The sequence below is a fragment of the Neophocaena asiaeorientalis genome, unplaced genomic scaffold (assembly GCF_003031525.2).
Source record: "Neophocaena asiaeorientalis asiaeorientalis breed wild unplaced genomic scaffold, Neophocaena_asiaeorientalis_V1.1 scaffold136, whole genome shotgun sequence".
Classification (NCBI taxonomy): Eukaryota; Metazoa; Chordata; class Mammalia; order Artiodactyla; family Phocoenidae; genus Neophocaena; species Neophocaena asiaeorientalis.
Window position 1 is genome coordinate 1,205,225 of NW_020185333.1, and position 17,334 is coordinate 1,222,558.

Consider the following 17,334-nt stretch of genomic DNA (forward strand, 5'->3'; position numbering starts at 1 on the left):
TCCAGGCTGAAACATTCAAAATAGCATACAAAATGACAGCCAGGATTAAGCCAATCTCCTAATCAAAGGAGAGCAGCAGTTAGCAGAATTGAGAGCAAATCCTGGCCACCAAGCCAGCCTCTACCTCTGCCACAGCCTAGAGCAAGAGTTCCCATGGAGGCCCATATACTCCATGTCTAAATATTTTCGTTATAATTAACAAACACCATTGAATGAAATGTTTACTCCTCCTGTCTTGATAAAGGCACCTTCTTAACAATCTGGAAGGCCAGATTTGAATTTAGGGTTCCTGGGCCTTAAGAGTTCAGTACAAAATGTGAGAGGGCAGGAGAAGCTGCCCCACCCGACATCCCGTCCCAGGGACTCTGTCCTCTTCTCTCCACACCTCGGGCTACATCCAAGCTATTCATCTGAGCTCATCCAAACAGCTACCCCTGGAGCCCATGGGTCCCACACATACATGCCACAGTCTTCCTTCAGGGTGACACATCCAAAATGAGGCTGGTGCTGCCCGAGAAATAGGCTCCAAGCAGTTTGGGCAGAGAATCCTGAGATCTTGGTACCAAGAGTATGGTCTAGAATGGGAGTGTGGACCCGATGGATCTTCTCCTTGGTGCCATGGGAGAGCGTGACCTCATCCTCTAGGAAGGATACAACCAGATGGGGTCCAATGTGGAGCCCTCGGAAGCACAGCGCCCAGGGCAGGAGTCACTCTTACCCAAGTCTCAGGGTCCTACCATAGGCTATAAGTCTTGTGCTTCCCCCCAGCATGTGGCTTTGATGCACTGCTACCCTTGGCACAAAGTCATTTCCATATTTTTCTTCAGGACACAATGACTTTTGTCCCCCACAGACATGCACAAACCTGGCTTTAAGAGCCCAGAGTCTCTTCTGGCCCCAACAGGTTGGTGTCATGGGGGCAACCAATGGGCTCTGTTGCCTTTCCCACGCTATGTCCAAAGTCCCCACGGTTGGAGGATTGGCTTTTCCCAGAGGGCTAGTGATGTGACAGTTGCTATGGCTTTCAGATGTCAAAGGAGGGCGTTGGGAGGCCTGCATGCCAGTTCTGCCGCTAAGAAGCTGTGACTTAAGTTGTTAATCATCTCTCTGGGTCTCAATTTCCCTGTTTGAACAGTGAGGGCATTGGACTAGGTCAGAGATTGAAAACTGATGATGCATGGGTCATTGGCTATGGATGTGGGATTTTGGGGTGAAGGGGGGATGGGAGACTTCATAAAGCTTAAATATTTTTTAAATTAATAATGAGTCTTTAAAAATTAGGAGGTTTCAGGAATTCCCTGGTGGTCCAGTGGTTAGGATTCGGCACTTTCACTGCCATGGACTGGGTTCAATCCCTGGTTGGGGAACTAAGATCCCACAAGCCACACGGTGCAGCCAAAAAAAAAAATTAGGAGGTTTCAAATAAAATTCAGGACATGGATTTTCCCTAAATATAAAAACCACTGTACTGCCTCTAAACCCCATTATTCTTGAGATTTTCTCCCACAGCCCAGGCTCCCAAACCCACCATGTCCTGCTACATAAGACCCAAGAGAAAGAATGGGAGATTGAAGGAAGTGAAGGGAGGCATGGGAAAGGCAAATGCGGGCAAGAGAGATAGGGAGGGAGGAGACAAGGAGAGGGGCTGGGAAGCTAAGAGAAACAGACCAATGAGAGAAAAAGAGCTGAGACTTGCATAGCTTTCTAGGTGTCGGGCATGGCTGTCAACGTCTTCCGTATGTAATAGCTCATTTAATCTTCACAAAATCCCTGTGGGACGAGTTCCATTATATCCCCCATTTTACAAAGGAGGAAACTGAAGCTCAGAGAGGTGAAGTTACATGCCCAAGACCCCAGAGTTTGGAAGTGGTAGAGCTGGGATTCTAATCCTGCAACAGCTCCCCATCTCACTCAGAGTCCAAGCATGGTTCTTTCAATGGCCCAGCATGACCTCTCAACCTCACACCCTTCCACTCTGCCCCTGCCTCACCCAGCTCTTTCCACTGGTCTCCCTGCTGTCCCTTCCACCTGCCAGCCACCCTGCCGCCCTGCCTTTGTACCTGCCATTCCTCCTGCTTGGCTATCAGCACAGTGGGCTTCCTCAGGTCCTCCAGTTCGTGACTCAACTGTCACCACCTCCACGAGGGCTTCCTGCTTACCTAAGTACTCACACACACACCATCCTCACCCTGTCCTCACCCCCTTCCCTACTTTTTTGTTCTCCAAAATACATGTCATCATTGAACATACCACATCTTGGATTTATCTTGTTTATTACTGTCTTCTCTGGAATGGAGGCTTCATGAGGGCAGGGATTTTTTTCTATTTTTTTCATTGCTGTATATCCAGGGCTTAGAATAGTGCCCAGCATATAGAAAGTGCTCACCAAAATATGTATCGAATCAAAAAATCAAAAAATGTACCCAAAGCAGCCAAGCTCCAAAGAGTCTGACTTGACCGACATTGTTTTCTATCTCCTCTCAGTAAACGTGTCGGGGTCCCTCCTCTCCCTCCGGGCTATGGCGCCTCTCAGCCAGCTGGGGGGCCACATCAACACCACGTGTGCGGCAGAGAACTCCACCGGGGCCAGCCGGGCCCGCCCACATGCCTACTATGCCCTCTCCTACTGCGTGCTCATCCTGGCGATCATCTTTGGAAATGGTCTGGTGTGTGTGGCCGTGCTGAAGGAACGGGCCCTGCAGACCACCACCAACTATCTGGTGGTGAGCCTGGCTGTGGCAGACCTGCTGGTGGCCACCTTGGTGATGCCCTGGGTGGTGTACCTGGAGGTGAGTAGGTCGCAAGTGCAAGCTGCCCATGTGACCGTGCTTGTCTTTGTCTTCCGTGAGCTCCTGGCATCTGGGGTCAGAATGCTCCCTGCCATGATCCAGGGTCTAGGGAGAGAAGGACAGCTCCTGCCATTCTCCCTTTCATGAGGGACCTGAAAGTCCTGAGAGCACCATTATTCCAGCATCACTTGCCCACGTCAGAACCAGGGAGCTGGGAATGATTCTCTCCCCAGGCCTCCAGCATCCAGGTGACTGGACTTGAGTGATGGGACTTGTCCTAGAAATGCACCAGGCTTACTCTCTGTGCCAGTCATGTTGCAAAGATATGGGGGGTGGGGTGGGAGCAGTCCAGTGGCCATCCTCATCAGTGTTTCAATGTATATAGGGGTGGTTATGTGCAGGAGGCATGTAGGGGCAGAGGAATTAATTTTAAAAAAACAATTTTCTTTTTTAACTGAATGAGAGGAAAAGAGAGCAGGAACAGTCTGCAGATAGATCAGACTTCTGATGGTTCAGTTGCCCTTGGACTCAGCATTTTCCTCCTGGGTACCAGCTCTCCGCAGACTCCGCTTCCAAAGGAAAAGACCAAATTTATATTTTTGGTGCCTCCCTCACCAGTTAGATAATGCAGCAGACCCTGGAGAATTCTGCCGGAGAGAAACATTTCTTAAATTTGAAAGTATTTTCATTTGAAAGTGCAAAACAGAGTCAGGAGTTGATCAAGACAAAACATCCATTTGCTAACAAGGAAATCAGGGTGCCTACACCTATTCAAGAAACAGATATTCCTACCAGGAAAACGTGCAATTACTAAAGAGTTTTTTTAAAACCCTTAATATCCTGTTAATATTTCTCCTCTGCACTGTGTATCATTCTAAAAAGGTATCCAATGAAGGCTCAAAATGATGCCATGATTAAGAGAAATTAAAATTCATCAAATTAATATCTCAGTTAATATTAATAGTGAAGATGACAGTTAATTAAGTATGACATATCACAGGAGAACAAAAACCTCGAACATAGACTGCTTAGACGAGTAACCGTATTAAAGAATGACTGGGGACTAAAATTAGACTTATGATCTCAATGGGGAGACATTAAGGAAAGAAATCAAGGAGATAGAAAAGGAAAGGAAAAGAATAAAAACAACTAGGCTGATTGGGATAGATTTAAAGCCTAAGGGAATACTCAGAGAAAAAAATATGCATTAATTTTTCCCAGTTAGGATTATCTTGACATCAAAGGGTCTTGTAATTATCTTGACCTTTCTGTCAACCCAATTAGGCCGAGACATCCTTGAAGTCAGAAGCTATGTCTTTGTTCTTTTTTTCCCTGTAGTCCAAACATACTACCTGGCACATAATATGTACTAAATAAATATTTGATGTATGAATGATTAAATGAATCTGGTCTGCAATGTATGCATTAGATGGGCCATTCCTGCTTATACCATCTGCAGCTACATCTATTGTTACAATGAACTATTTACTTTTATTTTATTTTTTAATAATGACACTGAAAAGGAGTTAGAAGTATATGATATTTCTGTTCAAGAGTGAGGCAGACTTTAGGTGCTACAACCCAGTGTGGATGGATTAGTCAATGATTCAGAACATCGCCACACCCTCCTCAAAAGTGTTTCTGTCCATCCCTATACATTACAAGGATTCTTATGTCTGCCAGAAGGATGAATGTCGGAAAGAAAGGCAGGAAGAGAACCTTCACTCTGATAAGCATTTTAATTGCCTCTGACATAAAACCAGGCTTTTGGTGTCTGTGCACTCGGGGCACTCATTTGCTGTCCATTTGTGATTGCTTCCAGGACTCTGAATGGATTATATTGGAAAACCTCTGTAGATACGGGTATAGGAGATGGACATTGTGACCTTCTCACGCTAGATACCCCTGGCATCCCCTTCTAGCCACACCTGCCAGTATGGGTGGTACGCCCCCTCTACTGCTGAGCATAGAGGAGCAACTGAGCAACAGAGGGCTGGCATGAAATCTTGCCAAAGGCCTTAGTGGACTCTCCGCAAGTTGTATCTATGGGTTTTCCCCTGTGAGAAGAGCTCTGCTGGAGCTCTTGTTTTCCCTCATTAAAACCAAGATGCCCTCTGTCCGACAGGTTATTTACAACAGGTAGGTATTCAGTAATCAAGAGTACAGTCACATAAGTTTAAAATCATACAAAAAAGATGTGGGAGAGCAGAGACATCTCTCCACTGGGAAATGGGCTTTGTGACCTCCTTTCGGTCCTACCCACTTGCTTCAAGGCTCTAGTAATTGCAGCTTAGTATCTCTACGTCACTTTCCCCAACAGTCAACTAAGGGTCTGTCTCAATAAAAGACAGAATATGACGTTAGGTAGCCATCATTAACAGACAACCAGTTAAGATAATAGAAGGCTCTATTCCAAAGGATCAGGTCTCCCTATCCCACCCCAGTCTGTATATTTCCCTTAGTCTTAAATGCCTGCCTGCTTTCTGTGGACCCCAGAAGTAGACTGGGTGCTTTAACGAGAGAAAAGAACACTTTGAGCTCTTAAAGTGATTGTGAATACATAAATTCACATGTCTCAGAGAAGAGCAAAAAGTATTACTCTCACTAACTTGTCCTAATGATGAGTAGCTGGTCTAGTAATTAGAAGATCATACCAAAGAGCTCCCTTGAAAAGAGGAAAGGATGCAGTGTTGACCACAGAGACTGTTGGAGGTTTGAGGGCCCCCAGGAGGACAGAACAAACATAAGAACACCATGAGGGGGCCAAATTAGCTGTCAAATTCCCAGCTTCCCACGCTTTGATTTGAATGTATCCATCTTGTTTGAAGGGAATATTGGCTCACATTGGCCAGACCCCTTCCTTCAGAGGAAAACTGGCTCATCATGACAGACACCAGTATATATGAGTTACGAATGTTTTGACTGTAAATATTGGAAAATTTGACTCACTGTGGCTTAAACAAATAGGAGTTACTTTTCTCACATAAACAGAATTCTGGAGGAAGGAGTTCTGTTGGTATTGGTTCAGCTGCTCCAGGTGTCATCAAGGACCAGACTCCCATTCTTTCTGTTCATCATCCTTGGCAAACTCACTTCCTCATGCTACTCACAACAGGGCTGCCATAGCCCCAAGCATCATGGCCATACTCAAAAATAGGATGTGTGGGGACAGCAGAAAAAGAAAAAGTAAATAAAAGCCCTTTCCCTGGAGTGGCTTGAAGCATCTCCCTAAGGAACTTCATTTGTCTAATTGGCTACACCTGGAACATAAGGTCACTTTTAGATGCAAGGGAGGATAGAAAAGGAAAAGTGAAAATGTGGGTTTTATTAAAAAAGAAGATGTGGGGGTGATGTAGGCAATAAAATGTCATATAACTTTGTGCTTCTTCTGGAATTCACTGGGATGAATGTTATTCTGATGCAAGGTTGTGCTATGAGAAAGGCTCAGAATTGGGAGTCAGAAGGCGTGGAGTTAAATGAATAAAATGAAAGTGACAACTACACTTTCCCTACCTCACAAGGTTGATTTAGGCTCAACTGTCATCAACTGAAAAAAATGTTTCAATAACTGAAAAGTGTGATCTATAAATATCTCAGTTTAGACAATTTTATTGTTAAGTAAAAGAAACCTTAACTCCGATTGACTTAAACAATGAACAGAATGCATTGGCTCTCATACCAATGAGTTTAAAAGTCCTGTGGTAGGGTGGGCTGCAGGCACAATTTGAACAGGGCTCCAGTTCCATTTCTCTACAGTTCTCTCAGCTCTGTCTTCTTCCATATACTGACCTTATCCACAGGCAAAGGGTAAGCTATAGACCTCACATGTATGCACCACACCATTCACAGCAAAAGAGAAAATCCATGTCCCAGAATTTCTAGTAGAAGTGTCAAGATGTACTTCGATTGGACTGGCTTATGGCACACGATTTTCTCTGAACTAATCACTGAATAGAATCGTCAGTTTAGCATAGGTTATGTGTACCTTCCATAGAACACATCAACTGCTCAGGAATCTCAGGGATTCCCAGTGGAATCCAAGGACTATTGGAAAGAGGAAAGAAGATAGTCAGCAAGTATGCATCACAGTGGCCTTTGCTGGTACCATTCTCATCATGAAGGTACACAGAAGACTGGGCCTGGACAATATATTAAAAGGGACTAGCGGGGGCCCGTCACTGACTTTCTTCAGTTTCCTCAGTCCTCAGGCCTAGCAGAGAAGTTGAGGACAAGAGCCATGCAGGTGACCTCAGAGTAAATTATATTCCAGAGGGCCCTGGCCTGGCCATCTCTGTAATTCAGTTTGCAGCATTTTCATGAAAACTCTTTGCTGTTCTGTACCAAAGAGTTCTATCTCCGATTCCCTCTCAAGTTTTTAATTTCCTGATCTAGAAGCTGCAGTCTGTTTGGAGCTCCCTCTCTAAGCACCAACATTCCATTTTGTTCCACTCGGTTAAGCACCTTTTGTGATGTCTAATACACTTGTATCAGGGCAGAAAGGCAGCGTAAGCAACCAGGGGGACATTTAGAATACTAAAGTCAGAGTACTTGGGTCCCAGTGTGGACTGGAGAAAAGATTTGAGGGTTAGGGAATATAGACAAGCAAAAAAGTGCCAAGTGGGTTCAGGCAGGGAAACTCGCCATAGAGAGCCTGATCGAAGGTCAGAGAGTGCTGTTTTGGGAGACAGATGCCTTTGGACTTGTTATGATATTGATTATTAAAAATAAAGACTTTTTTAAGAAGAATTTTACCATTGTTCAAAAAACCCCAGATGATAGCAATTTAAAAGCTCCCTACTGAAAAAAAAAAGCAGGGGGTTCTCACAGTCTCTTCACCAAAGTCTAGACTTTTCTGGAAGTCATAGACTGTGAAAGCTGGAAGGGCTTGGAGAGTATTTCTGCCATCATTTCTAAAGTATGATCCAACCTCAAGAAATTTCTGGCCACATTCCAGTGACCGGGATTCTCTGTGGGCATGGGCCTCAGGGTCTGCACTTTAAAAGAGCTCCTCCATGACTCTCATGAACCTAAACTTTGAGCTAAACCTTTATGACGGGGAGCTGCTTGTTCAAAATACAGACTGATGGGTGTACCCCAGATCTACCAAACCGGAATTTCTAGGGGTGGTCCTGAAAGTCTATAGCAACTGTAACAAACCCTTAGTCCCAGGCCCATTCCCACCCCAGCTGATTTGTGCAGCCAGCTGGCCATCTGCTACAAACTGACAGGTAGGAACCACTAATCTGTAAAAACCTGATTTCGCAGATGAGGAAATTGGGATTCAGAGAAGTGAAAAATCCTTATTTAGTACCCTATTTTGTCCCACAGCAATCCCCTCCTGCAAAAAAAAAGAAAAGGAGGAAGGAAGGAAGGAAGGAAGGAGGGAGGGAGGGAGGGAGGAAGAAAAAAAAGGATTTCAAATGTGGCAAACAAAAATGGAATGAAGAGGCTAATTAGAGAAGTAATTCCATCTTTTCTCCTTGGATATCTCCCACAAACAACTAAAAATCCATCCCTTAGAGCAGGAGTTCTTAACCTGGGGAGTCCATCAACTTGGATATAAATAAAATTACTTCTTTATTTTCACTAAACCGAAATTAAGCACTTCCTTCAATTATGAATGTCAGCATCAACCCACAGCAGAAGAAATCCTTAGCGTCCCCGGTGGAAATCACAGATATTTATATTTTCAAATCGCATTACAGTTTTTGCAGACCCCTAATACCATTTACACTCATCAGTGCTTCGAAACTACTAGGTCTTGTCATTTAGTGCATTCTTAAAGAATCACATATTTTTTTTAAAAAAACTTTGGTAACTATATTTTGATATAATCACTATCCTTTGTGATCCACTGTATTTTATTTCACGCATTTAAAAACATTCTTCTGAGAAGGAACTATGAGGCCAAAGGCATCCAAGGGATAAACAATGCTTAAGGAGCTCTAGGGACAACCATTTCTTTCTTTCTTTCTTTCTTTTTGTGGTACGTGGGCCTCTCACTGCTGTGGCCTCTCCCGTTGCGGAGCACAGGCTCCGGACGCGCAGGCTCAGCTGGCTCAGGGGCCCAGCCGCTCCGCGGCACATGGGATCCTCCCAGACCGGGGCACGAACCCATGTCCCCTGCATCGGCAGGCAGACTCTCAACCACTGCGCCACCAGGGAAGCCCTCTTTCTTTTTTAATATATATATTTTAAAATTTTACTAAAGTACAGTTGATTTACAACGTTGTGTTCATTTCTGCTGTACAGCAAAGTGACTCAGATATATAGATATAGATATATCTATATCTATATCTATATATATATCTATTCTTTAGGGACAAAGTCATGCCCCCACACCCCCTAGAGCCAGCATTTCCCAACCCTTCCAGGCAGCAAAAATCACTGGAGGGACATTATTCTGAGTAGGGCCTAAGAATCATTTTAACAAGAGCCTCAGGTGATTTGGGAAATGCTGTCTTATCAGAAAATTTGGGAAATGCTGCCTTAGGCTGTGTCTGTTGAAAATCAATAGCCAACTTCAGTACCTGAAGACACTCTTGCTTCTCCCACCTTCTGTATTGCCAAAGGGAGTTAGTTATATTCATTAGCAAGTGAGAGTAACACCATCTGGCTGCTGTTTAATTCCAAAGTGAGTTTTATTCATTAAAATTTAGGAAGAAGGTAGAATCATGTTTCTAAAAAGCCTTAAATCAATCAGATTTTTTTTTTTTTTTGCTTTGCTTTGCTTCTCCTTTAATTTCAAAAATCACTTTACCTTTCATGTTCTCCCAACACTCTGTAGTACTCATCTCACTGTCAGCACTTATCATACTGTATCATAGTCATTTTCTTAGCATCCATCTCCTGGGCCCTCAGTTCATCCCTTCCCATTCACACATGACTCCCCCTAACACACAGATACTATATTCTGAGGCCCTGGGAACAAAAACAGGTTTAATTCATTTCAGTACACCCACCCCAGCAAGGTATCAGCCCTATAATGGGCCCTCAGTGAACACCGGCTATGTGGGTAGGTAGACAGACCAATGCCAACTCTTCTCCCTCCTATGACATGAGAATGGAGTTAAACTGTACACTTCCCAGAAGCAGCGTGTCGGGGTGCTGACCTCTGAGAGGCAAAACAGAGTAATGGTTGATATTAAGGGTTTGAAATTCCAGCTACTTTTTTTTTTTTTTTTGCTGTACATGGGCCTCTCACTGTTGTGGCCTCTCCCGTTGTAGAGCACAGGCTCCGGATGCGCAGGCTCAGCGGCCATGGCTCACAGGCCCAGCCGCTCCGCAGCATGTGGGATCTTCCCAGACAGGGGCACGAACCCGTGTCCCCTGCATCGGCAGGTGGACTCTCAACCACTGCGCCACCAGGGAAGTCCCCAGCTACTTTTACTAGCTATATGTCCTTAGGCAAATTATTCAACCCCTCTCAGACTCCATTTCTTTATCTATAAATTGGAAAGGACATTTACCTCATTTGGTTGCTGTAATAGTTACTTAGCATGTTCTTGGCCCTTTATTGATCTTTCACTATTATTTACTTGGCATGGAGGACTTAAGTGTTTCCATTACACATCCCACCAATTAGGGAAAACCAAGTGATGGCACCTTAGCGGGAATTACTTAAATTAGCTAATCACGTTGTTTTCTTCTTGACACTTAGCTGAGATCAAGGAGTGAATGGGGATTTTGCTGGCAGAGTTGGAGACAGGATGAGAGGAGAGCCAGAATGGGGTAGCACAGTGGGGGCCTGGAAGCCAGAGGGCAGCTTGAAGGCTTTGGTCCTTAGGGGCTCAAGAAACCAGGGACCAAAGAAATCTGCCAGGTACATACTTTCACTAGGCCCCAAAGTCAGTAGCCCCCACTGTTTTGTGCTGTTTTTCTACAACCCTGGGACACAAGCAATCAGAAGGAGGTGTCTCATTCCCTAGAAGGGGGTTGATGCGGTCTGTCACACAAAAATCCTTGATGGCACAAGGTTTTCTCCTTCTCCCTTGTGGCCACCCACTTCCATCCCTTTCCAACAGCTGCCCCTTCCTCGCCTGACACCCCCATACAGCAGGTGTGTAACAACCTACATGCCAGTGCCCCACCTGCCTCTATAGCCATGCCTCTCTGGGCAAGGTACTGAACCTCCCCAAGCTTTAGTTTCTTTCTCTGCAATGAAGATAACAATAGTCCTCTCTCACAGGACCATGATCAGCAATAGAGGCCATGTATGTAAAGTTCAGACATCGGTAATTATTAGTATTAACACAGATTATGTCAGAGACCATTCCTTCTGTCAGAATATACTTGCAGGCTGGGCATTGCTCTAGGAGCCTGGATGCAGCAGCAAACACGTAAGAGTCCCTGCTCCTATCAGGTTGACTAAGTTGCAGTCATTTAATCTCCTATCAAATAAGTGTATAATTTGTCTTCAAAAAGCTTTAAGAGCATAGACAGTTTTAAACAATTCAGGTATCAAGTTATCAGAATCAATGTTTCAAAGTTAGAGAACTTTCTGGAATGGGTCATATGGGTTGGTGACACACATAGATCGAGTTCTCAATAAATGTTAGCTTGTATTAATGGTATTAGGATCTCATGATGATCTCTAGTTACTTTATTTAAGAATGGCTTGCTTCTCCAGTTCTCTTCAAGAAGATCTTTTTTAAAAACCTCTTAAAACACGTAACAGGGCTTCCCTGGTGGTGCAATGGTTAAGAATCTGCCTGCCGATGCAGGGGAAAACAGGTTTGAGCCCTGGGCTGGTAAGATCCCACATGCCGCAGAGCAACTAAGCCCGTGCGCCACAACTACTGAGCCTGTGCTCTAGAGCCCGTAAGCCACGACAACTGAAGCCCGCACGCCTAGAGCCTGTGCTCCACAGCGAGAGAAGCCACGGCAATGAGAAGCCCACACACTCGCAACGAAGAGTAGCCTCTGCTCACCGCAACTAGAGAAAGCCCAAGCGCAGCAATGAAGACCCAACACAGTCAAAAATAAATAAATTTTTTAAAAAAATTTAAAGCACATAACATACCCTCCTCCAATGAACTAAGTATTAGGAATTTCACAGTACTTGTTTTATGAATGAATGAATGGACAAATGAGCAAACAAATAAACGAACAAACAGGACATCCAGCAAGCCTGCAGTTTTCTATTGTTCTAATGATCCTCTCTCACCTACACTGTCCCCCAACATATGTACACAAACAGGCACTCACAATTTTTCAAAAAAAAAAAAAAGTGGTTTTCCCCAATTTAAGATGTAAATTGTATAGTAAACATATGTGAAAAGAGATTTAGTATACAAATTTCACCTTTTGCAAGAAGCTTTTACAGCATACAACTGTCCTATGGATTGAGCAAAACCATCTTCTATTATCCTGGTTCCTCTCATTGTGTTATGACTATACATGTCCCTTTTTAAAAGTTTTCATTCTCAGAATTCCTTTAAAATTCATATTAAGCTTTTATTTACATAGAGTCAAATGGTTGGACTAAAAGAGAGAAAGTAAATCCACAACTAAATGAACAAAAATGATGACTTCAACCCTAGTTTGAACTTTTCATTGTTGCTTTTAAACAAAATACTTTCGGTCAGAGTTTCTCATAGTAGAGCTTGGAAATGACCAAATATAGGGAAAAGATCAAATGCTGAAAAGGAAATAAATCTAAGGGGAAAGAAATTAGTAGGGAAGGGGAAAGAGAGAGAGCCTTTCAGGAACTTGCATTAGTGCCATAAAACAATGATGGATAGTCAAGTGGCCTGGTGATATAACCAGCATCTTGGATGAGAAAAATTAGACAGAGGGCCAACAGCATCTTCATGCACTATTTTTTGTAGCTTTTTTCCTTGAGAACCTACTTCAGAGGCTACTGTACCTATGTTTCACTCCCTTTTCTCTTGAATAGCCATTGGTCCTGCCCAGCAGAGATAACACGAACACCCAGCTATAGCCTGGGGTACAAAGCTTCACAGGTTTCCCCTTGAGAACCATGGTGCCCAAGAATGGCAGCCCCAAGGGCAGGAAGCTGACAAATGCACAAAAGCCTCGGGGCCCCAAGAGTGGCATTTGTGGATGAAAGTGATAATCTCCCTAGCATATCTCTCTGGCTCAATTAGGTAATGTAAAAAAATTTTTAAAGAAAATAGAAATGTGCTAGAATATAACTTAAATTAACTAAATTCCTGACTTACTTATAAGTGTTACTCGGAGGAGTTATGGAGCTTGGAACACATGTGTAAATGCGTAAAGTCAGAACCATCCTCAGTGATTCCGTGAATAGTAAAGAGGATCTGGGCCCCTTTCCAATGCCCTGGACACACCTTCCCCCTGACCTCTTGGTGAGTGGGACCATGGTGACGAAGGCAGGCACACCAGCACGGATTTATTTTACATAGGCTCTTATAGATGTTGTTAAAGCTTCAAAACCGGAAGCCAGATAGATTTTCATTTTGGAGGTAAGTTTGATGAAAAATGTGTTCTCAGTTTATTTCCTGGTATATGGTGAGCTCTCGACTGGGCGGAGGGCTTCAGAGACGCAGTTTTGGCACGGTGCACACATCTGGCAGTCACCCAAGTTCTTTTACTCCCAGCTGTGCATCTATGGGCGTATCACTTAACCACGATGACCTTTAGTTGCCTCCTGAGTTTGAACCAGATGAGCAATTCACAGACCCTGGTGTGATGGGAGACAGGGGGATTTATTTTTTTAAAAACCAAGATTCATGGGCCCCAAATCCAGAGACTGTGACCCAGGAGGTCTAAGGAAGGGTTCAGAAATCTACATCTTTAATGAGCACCCCGCTGTGGACCACACTTTGAGAAATGCTGGACTAATTGATTTGGAAGATCCCTTCCAGCACTAACATTCTATGGATTTATCCTTTCTTGGGCGACCAGTCTTGGGCAGCCTGACAGTCCCTCGATGCCTACCTACCCTTGGTAATGATGTTGTACCAACAGGGTGGGCATGTCTGCGTCTGTGCAGGGCAGCCTAGGGAAGGTGGTAGAGTCGAGTGGGTTGCTGTCTCTTCGCTGGGGGGAAACACTAACATCCTTGTCTCTGACACCCAGGTGACAGGCGGAGTCTGGAATTTCAGCCGAGTTTGCTGTGATGTTTTCGTCACTCTGGATGTCATGATGTGTACAGCCAGCATCCTGAACCTCTGTGCCATCAGCATCGACAGGTAAGGCTGGGCTTCCCTTCCAGACTTAGGAGAGAGGTGGCCTAGGTCAGGTGGTGGGGGAAACCACCTAGGGAAGCTGTTCTTGCTATATTCAAGGCACAGGCTTTGCATCTGATGGCACTGGGGTCACTGCCATGTACAACTTAACTCCGGGACATTTTCTTTTCTCTCTTTTTCTTTTAAGCGATGGCTTGTAGGTGAGAGGAAACTCCTGTGACAGGAGAGAAATAACTATCCTATAAGCTTTCCTTTCCCCCAGAGGATCCTGGTTTTGCTTTTCCACCACCCTTGGGGCTTTTGTGATTCCTAATTTTTTGTGGGGAGAAAAGGTGAGGGGGACAAAGAGGTGAGATGAGCTGACACATTTAGGAGAGACTGTTCCTGTTGTTATTGTGTTTTGGTAAAGGGAGGGAGATAGAGCAGGGGCAAAAGACAGAGAGGGGAGAGAAAAGCTTGGGAGCTTGGGAGTACCTGTGAGGAGGGAGAGAGGAGTGGAGAATGGTAATTTTAGAAAATGTGGCTGTGCCCTATTTATTTATTTCCTTCATAGAGTTTAAGAAAAACAAGTAAAGAACAATGTTTTTAGAATTGCCTTTTGGTTGCTGGAGTGGATTTCTGTGATTTTGTCTAGAGCCTTTGTGTGTTCCACCAGAGTAACATCATTCTCTATCCCTAAGAGTGTACTGCCTCGGCTCTGGGGACCTCTGTTCCTCTCTTCCCCTCTCTTTCAGTTTCCTCTCCTCTTTCCCTTTCCCCTCCCTGAGTCTTAGATCTGCCACGGCTCCAAGGACATCTGCCATGGCTTTCCAAGGACACTGAGCGCCCTAGGGAAAGGAAGTCGCCTTCGAGCTTATGGCCCCTGTTGCCAGTCAAGAGCCTCCAATCTAGGGCTTCCCTGGTGGCGCAGTGGTTGAGAGTCCGCCTGCCGATGCAGGGGACACGGGTTCGTGCCCCGGTCCGGGAAGATCCCACATGCCGCTGAGTGGCTGGGCCCGTGAGCCATGGCCGCTGAGCCTGCGCGTCCGGAGCCTGTGCTCCGCAACGGGAGAGGCCACGGCAGTGAGAGGCCCGCGTACGGCAAAAAAAAAAAAAAAAAAAGTCTCCAATCTTCCCTTCTCTAAGTCCCCGTCCACCTCTTCTTTTCCTACAGTCTCTCCCAGGAATATTATCCATCCACTCCATAGCTCCAACAGGTGACCCCAAATAAAATCCACCATCTACTGTGAATTTAGCACATGGTGCTAAGGCACGACAAAGCCTTAACTCGTTTCCTCTTCACAGCAACTCTCAGGTACTATTACTATCTTCATTTCCAGCTTCTTAGACTAATTAAGGAATTTGCACAGTCACACAGCTGAGAACCAGTGCCAGGATTTGAATTCATGTCTATCTGACTCCAAGTTAACAATCTTAGGCTTTGTGCTAAGGCTCCTCAAATCTCCAGCCTCACCCCTAATTTCTCCCCTGATATCCAGACCACATTACTTCCCGGATATACCACTGGCTCCTACAAGGCAAAATGTTAAAAACCAAACCATCAAACCATCACAGCACCAAACCATCTTGACTTGATGATCTCTTACTGACCACGTCATTCTTCTGAAAACTTGGATTTTGTTCGATTCCTTTCTCTTCATCTCCCACATCTAAGCAATCAACGCTCACAGACTCTATTTCTGAAATGCTTTCTAAATGTGACCCATCTTTCCCTTCTTACCTCACCTGCTTATTTGGGGCTCCTATGACCTCCCACCTAGACTTCTGCCACAGCCTCCTAATTGGCCCTTCAACCACTCTCAGAATTATTCCCCCAGAAGTAAAGCCCGAATGTCTATTGCCCTACTCAAAACCCTTCAGTGTCTCCCTGGCCTGTGGAATAAAAACTGAAGTTACCTTCACAGCCTAAGATTCAAAGTTTTCCACAATATGGCCTCACGTTAGTTTTTCAATCTCATCTCTTTCTGGGTTGCCCTCTAGCCCTCTCATGCTCCAAGGCCGATCACACTGGCCCCCTTTTCTGTGAAGCCCTTCCAAATGTCTACAGCTTAATTCAGTCACCCCTGTACTCCCACAGTGCTTCCTCTGTAACCATTTGTGGCATCTCCAGGCTCCCTTTGCAGGAGTCCTAATACACGTCCTCCTCACCTCCCCAAGTGTGACATTCACGTGACCCACTGTTGTGCCCTCGGTATCAACAGCCCTAAACTTCCTTGCATGTGTATAACCAAAGAATGGGCATAAAAACCCTATCCTCTAGTGATACTGCAAACCCAACCAGACAACTCGGTGGGCTTTGACTTTTATCATTTGCTTGCCATCACTTGACTCTTATTACTTGATTGGCTAGCCTGAGAAGGAAAATTAAAGAACGTGTCCATAATGCTGAAACTAATACCATTAAAGAATGTGTTAAAAATAAAGGGATAGGGCTTCCTTGGTGGCGCAGTGGTTGGGAGTCTGCCTGCCAATGCAGGGGATACGGGTTCGTGCCCTGGTCCAGGAAGATCCCACATGCCATGGAGCAGCTAGACCCGTGAGCCATGGCCACTGAGCCTGCGCGTCTGGAGCCTGTGCTCCGCAAGGGGAGAGGCCACAACAGTGAGAGGCCTGAGTACCGCAAAAAAAATAAATAAATAAAAAAATAAAGGGATACAATTGCATAATTGTAGATATACCCAAAAAATCCACATTGATTTGTATACTTAGATGAATTGTGTGGTATGCAAATTATATCTTGATAAAGCTGTTAAAAAGTGAAGGGATAGTTAGTGATTTTATAATATGTTTAGCTCTCTGAGAACAGAGTTCCTCCAATAACATCTAAGTTTTTTGTGTGATTTCCGGACATTTAGTACATGTTTTAGTACATGCTCTCAGAAATATATCATTTACAGAAGTAATAGACTGCATCTGGTTTGCTATATCATCACCTCCACCACCCCAAACTATTATATCATCCTAGTTCCTCATTACCTGTGAATCTCCCTGCTGTGCCTATTACAGAGCTTTGAACAAGGAATATTAAACCAGGGAATTTCCCTGGCGGTCCAGTGGTTAAGGCTCCGCGCTTTCACTGCCGAGGGCACAGGTTCAGTCCCTGGCAAGGGAACTAAGATTCCACAAGCCACCTGCTGCGGCCAAAAAAAAAAAAAAGGGAATATTAACTGAATCCTGAATCTGGTGGTCCCTGCCTGAGGGTAGCCAATGCTTATACCACAAATATGCACCTTCAGAAAGGACATGCGAGAGTAGGATCAGATCAGCCTTGGAGGAGGGAGGGAAGAGCTGTATAAAGAGAGCTTCTAGAAGAGGCTCTGGGACAGCCCCCCCCCCCCCCCCCCCCCCCGGTCCCCCCCCCCCCCCCCCCC

General features: G+C 44.8%; 1 protein-coding gene across 2 annotated transcripts in view; it reads left to right on the forward strand.

Annotated features, from left to right (window-relative positions):
* Positions 1 to 2,519: 2,519 nt before the first annotated feature.
* Positions 2,520 to 17,334, forward strand: part of DRD3 (dopamine receptor D3) — a 36,417-nt gene continuing 21,602 nt past the window's right edge. For both annotated transcript variants that reach the window (XM_024735379.1, XM_024735380.1), the window contains exons 1-2: positions 2,520 to 2,789; positions 13,854 to 13,966. In XM_024735379.1, the coding sequence (XP_024591147.1) occupies positions 2,520 to 2,789; positions 13,854 to 13,966 (383 nt within the window). The remainder of the gene's footprint in view (positions 2,790 to 13,853; positions 13,967 to 17,334) is intronic.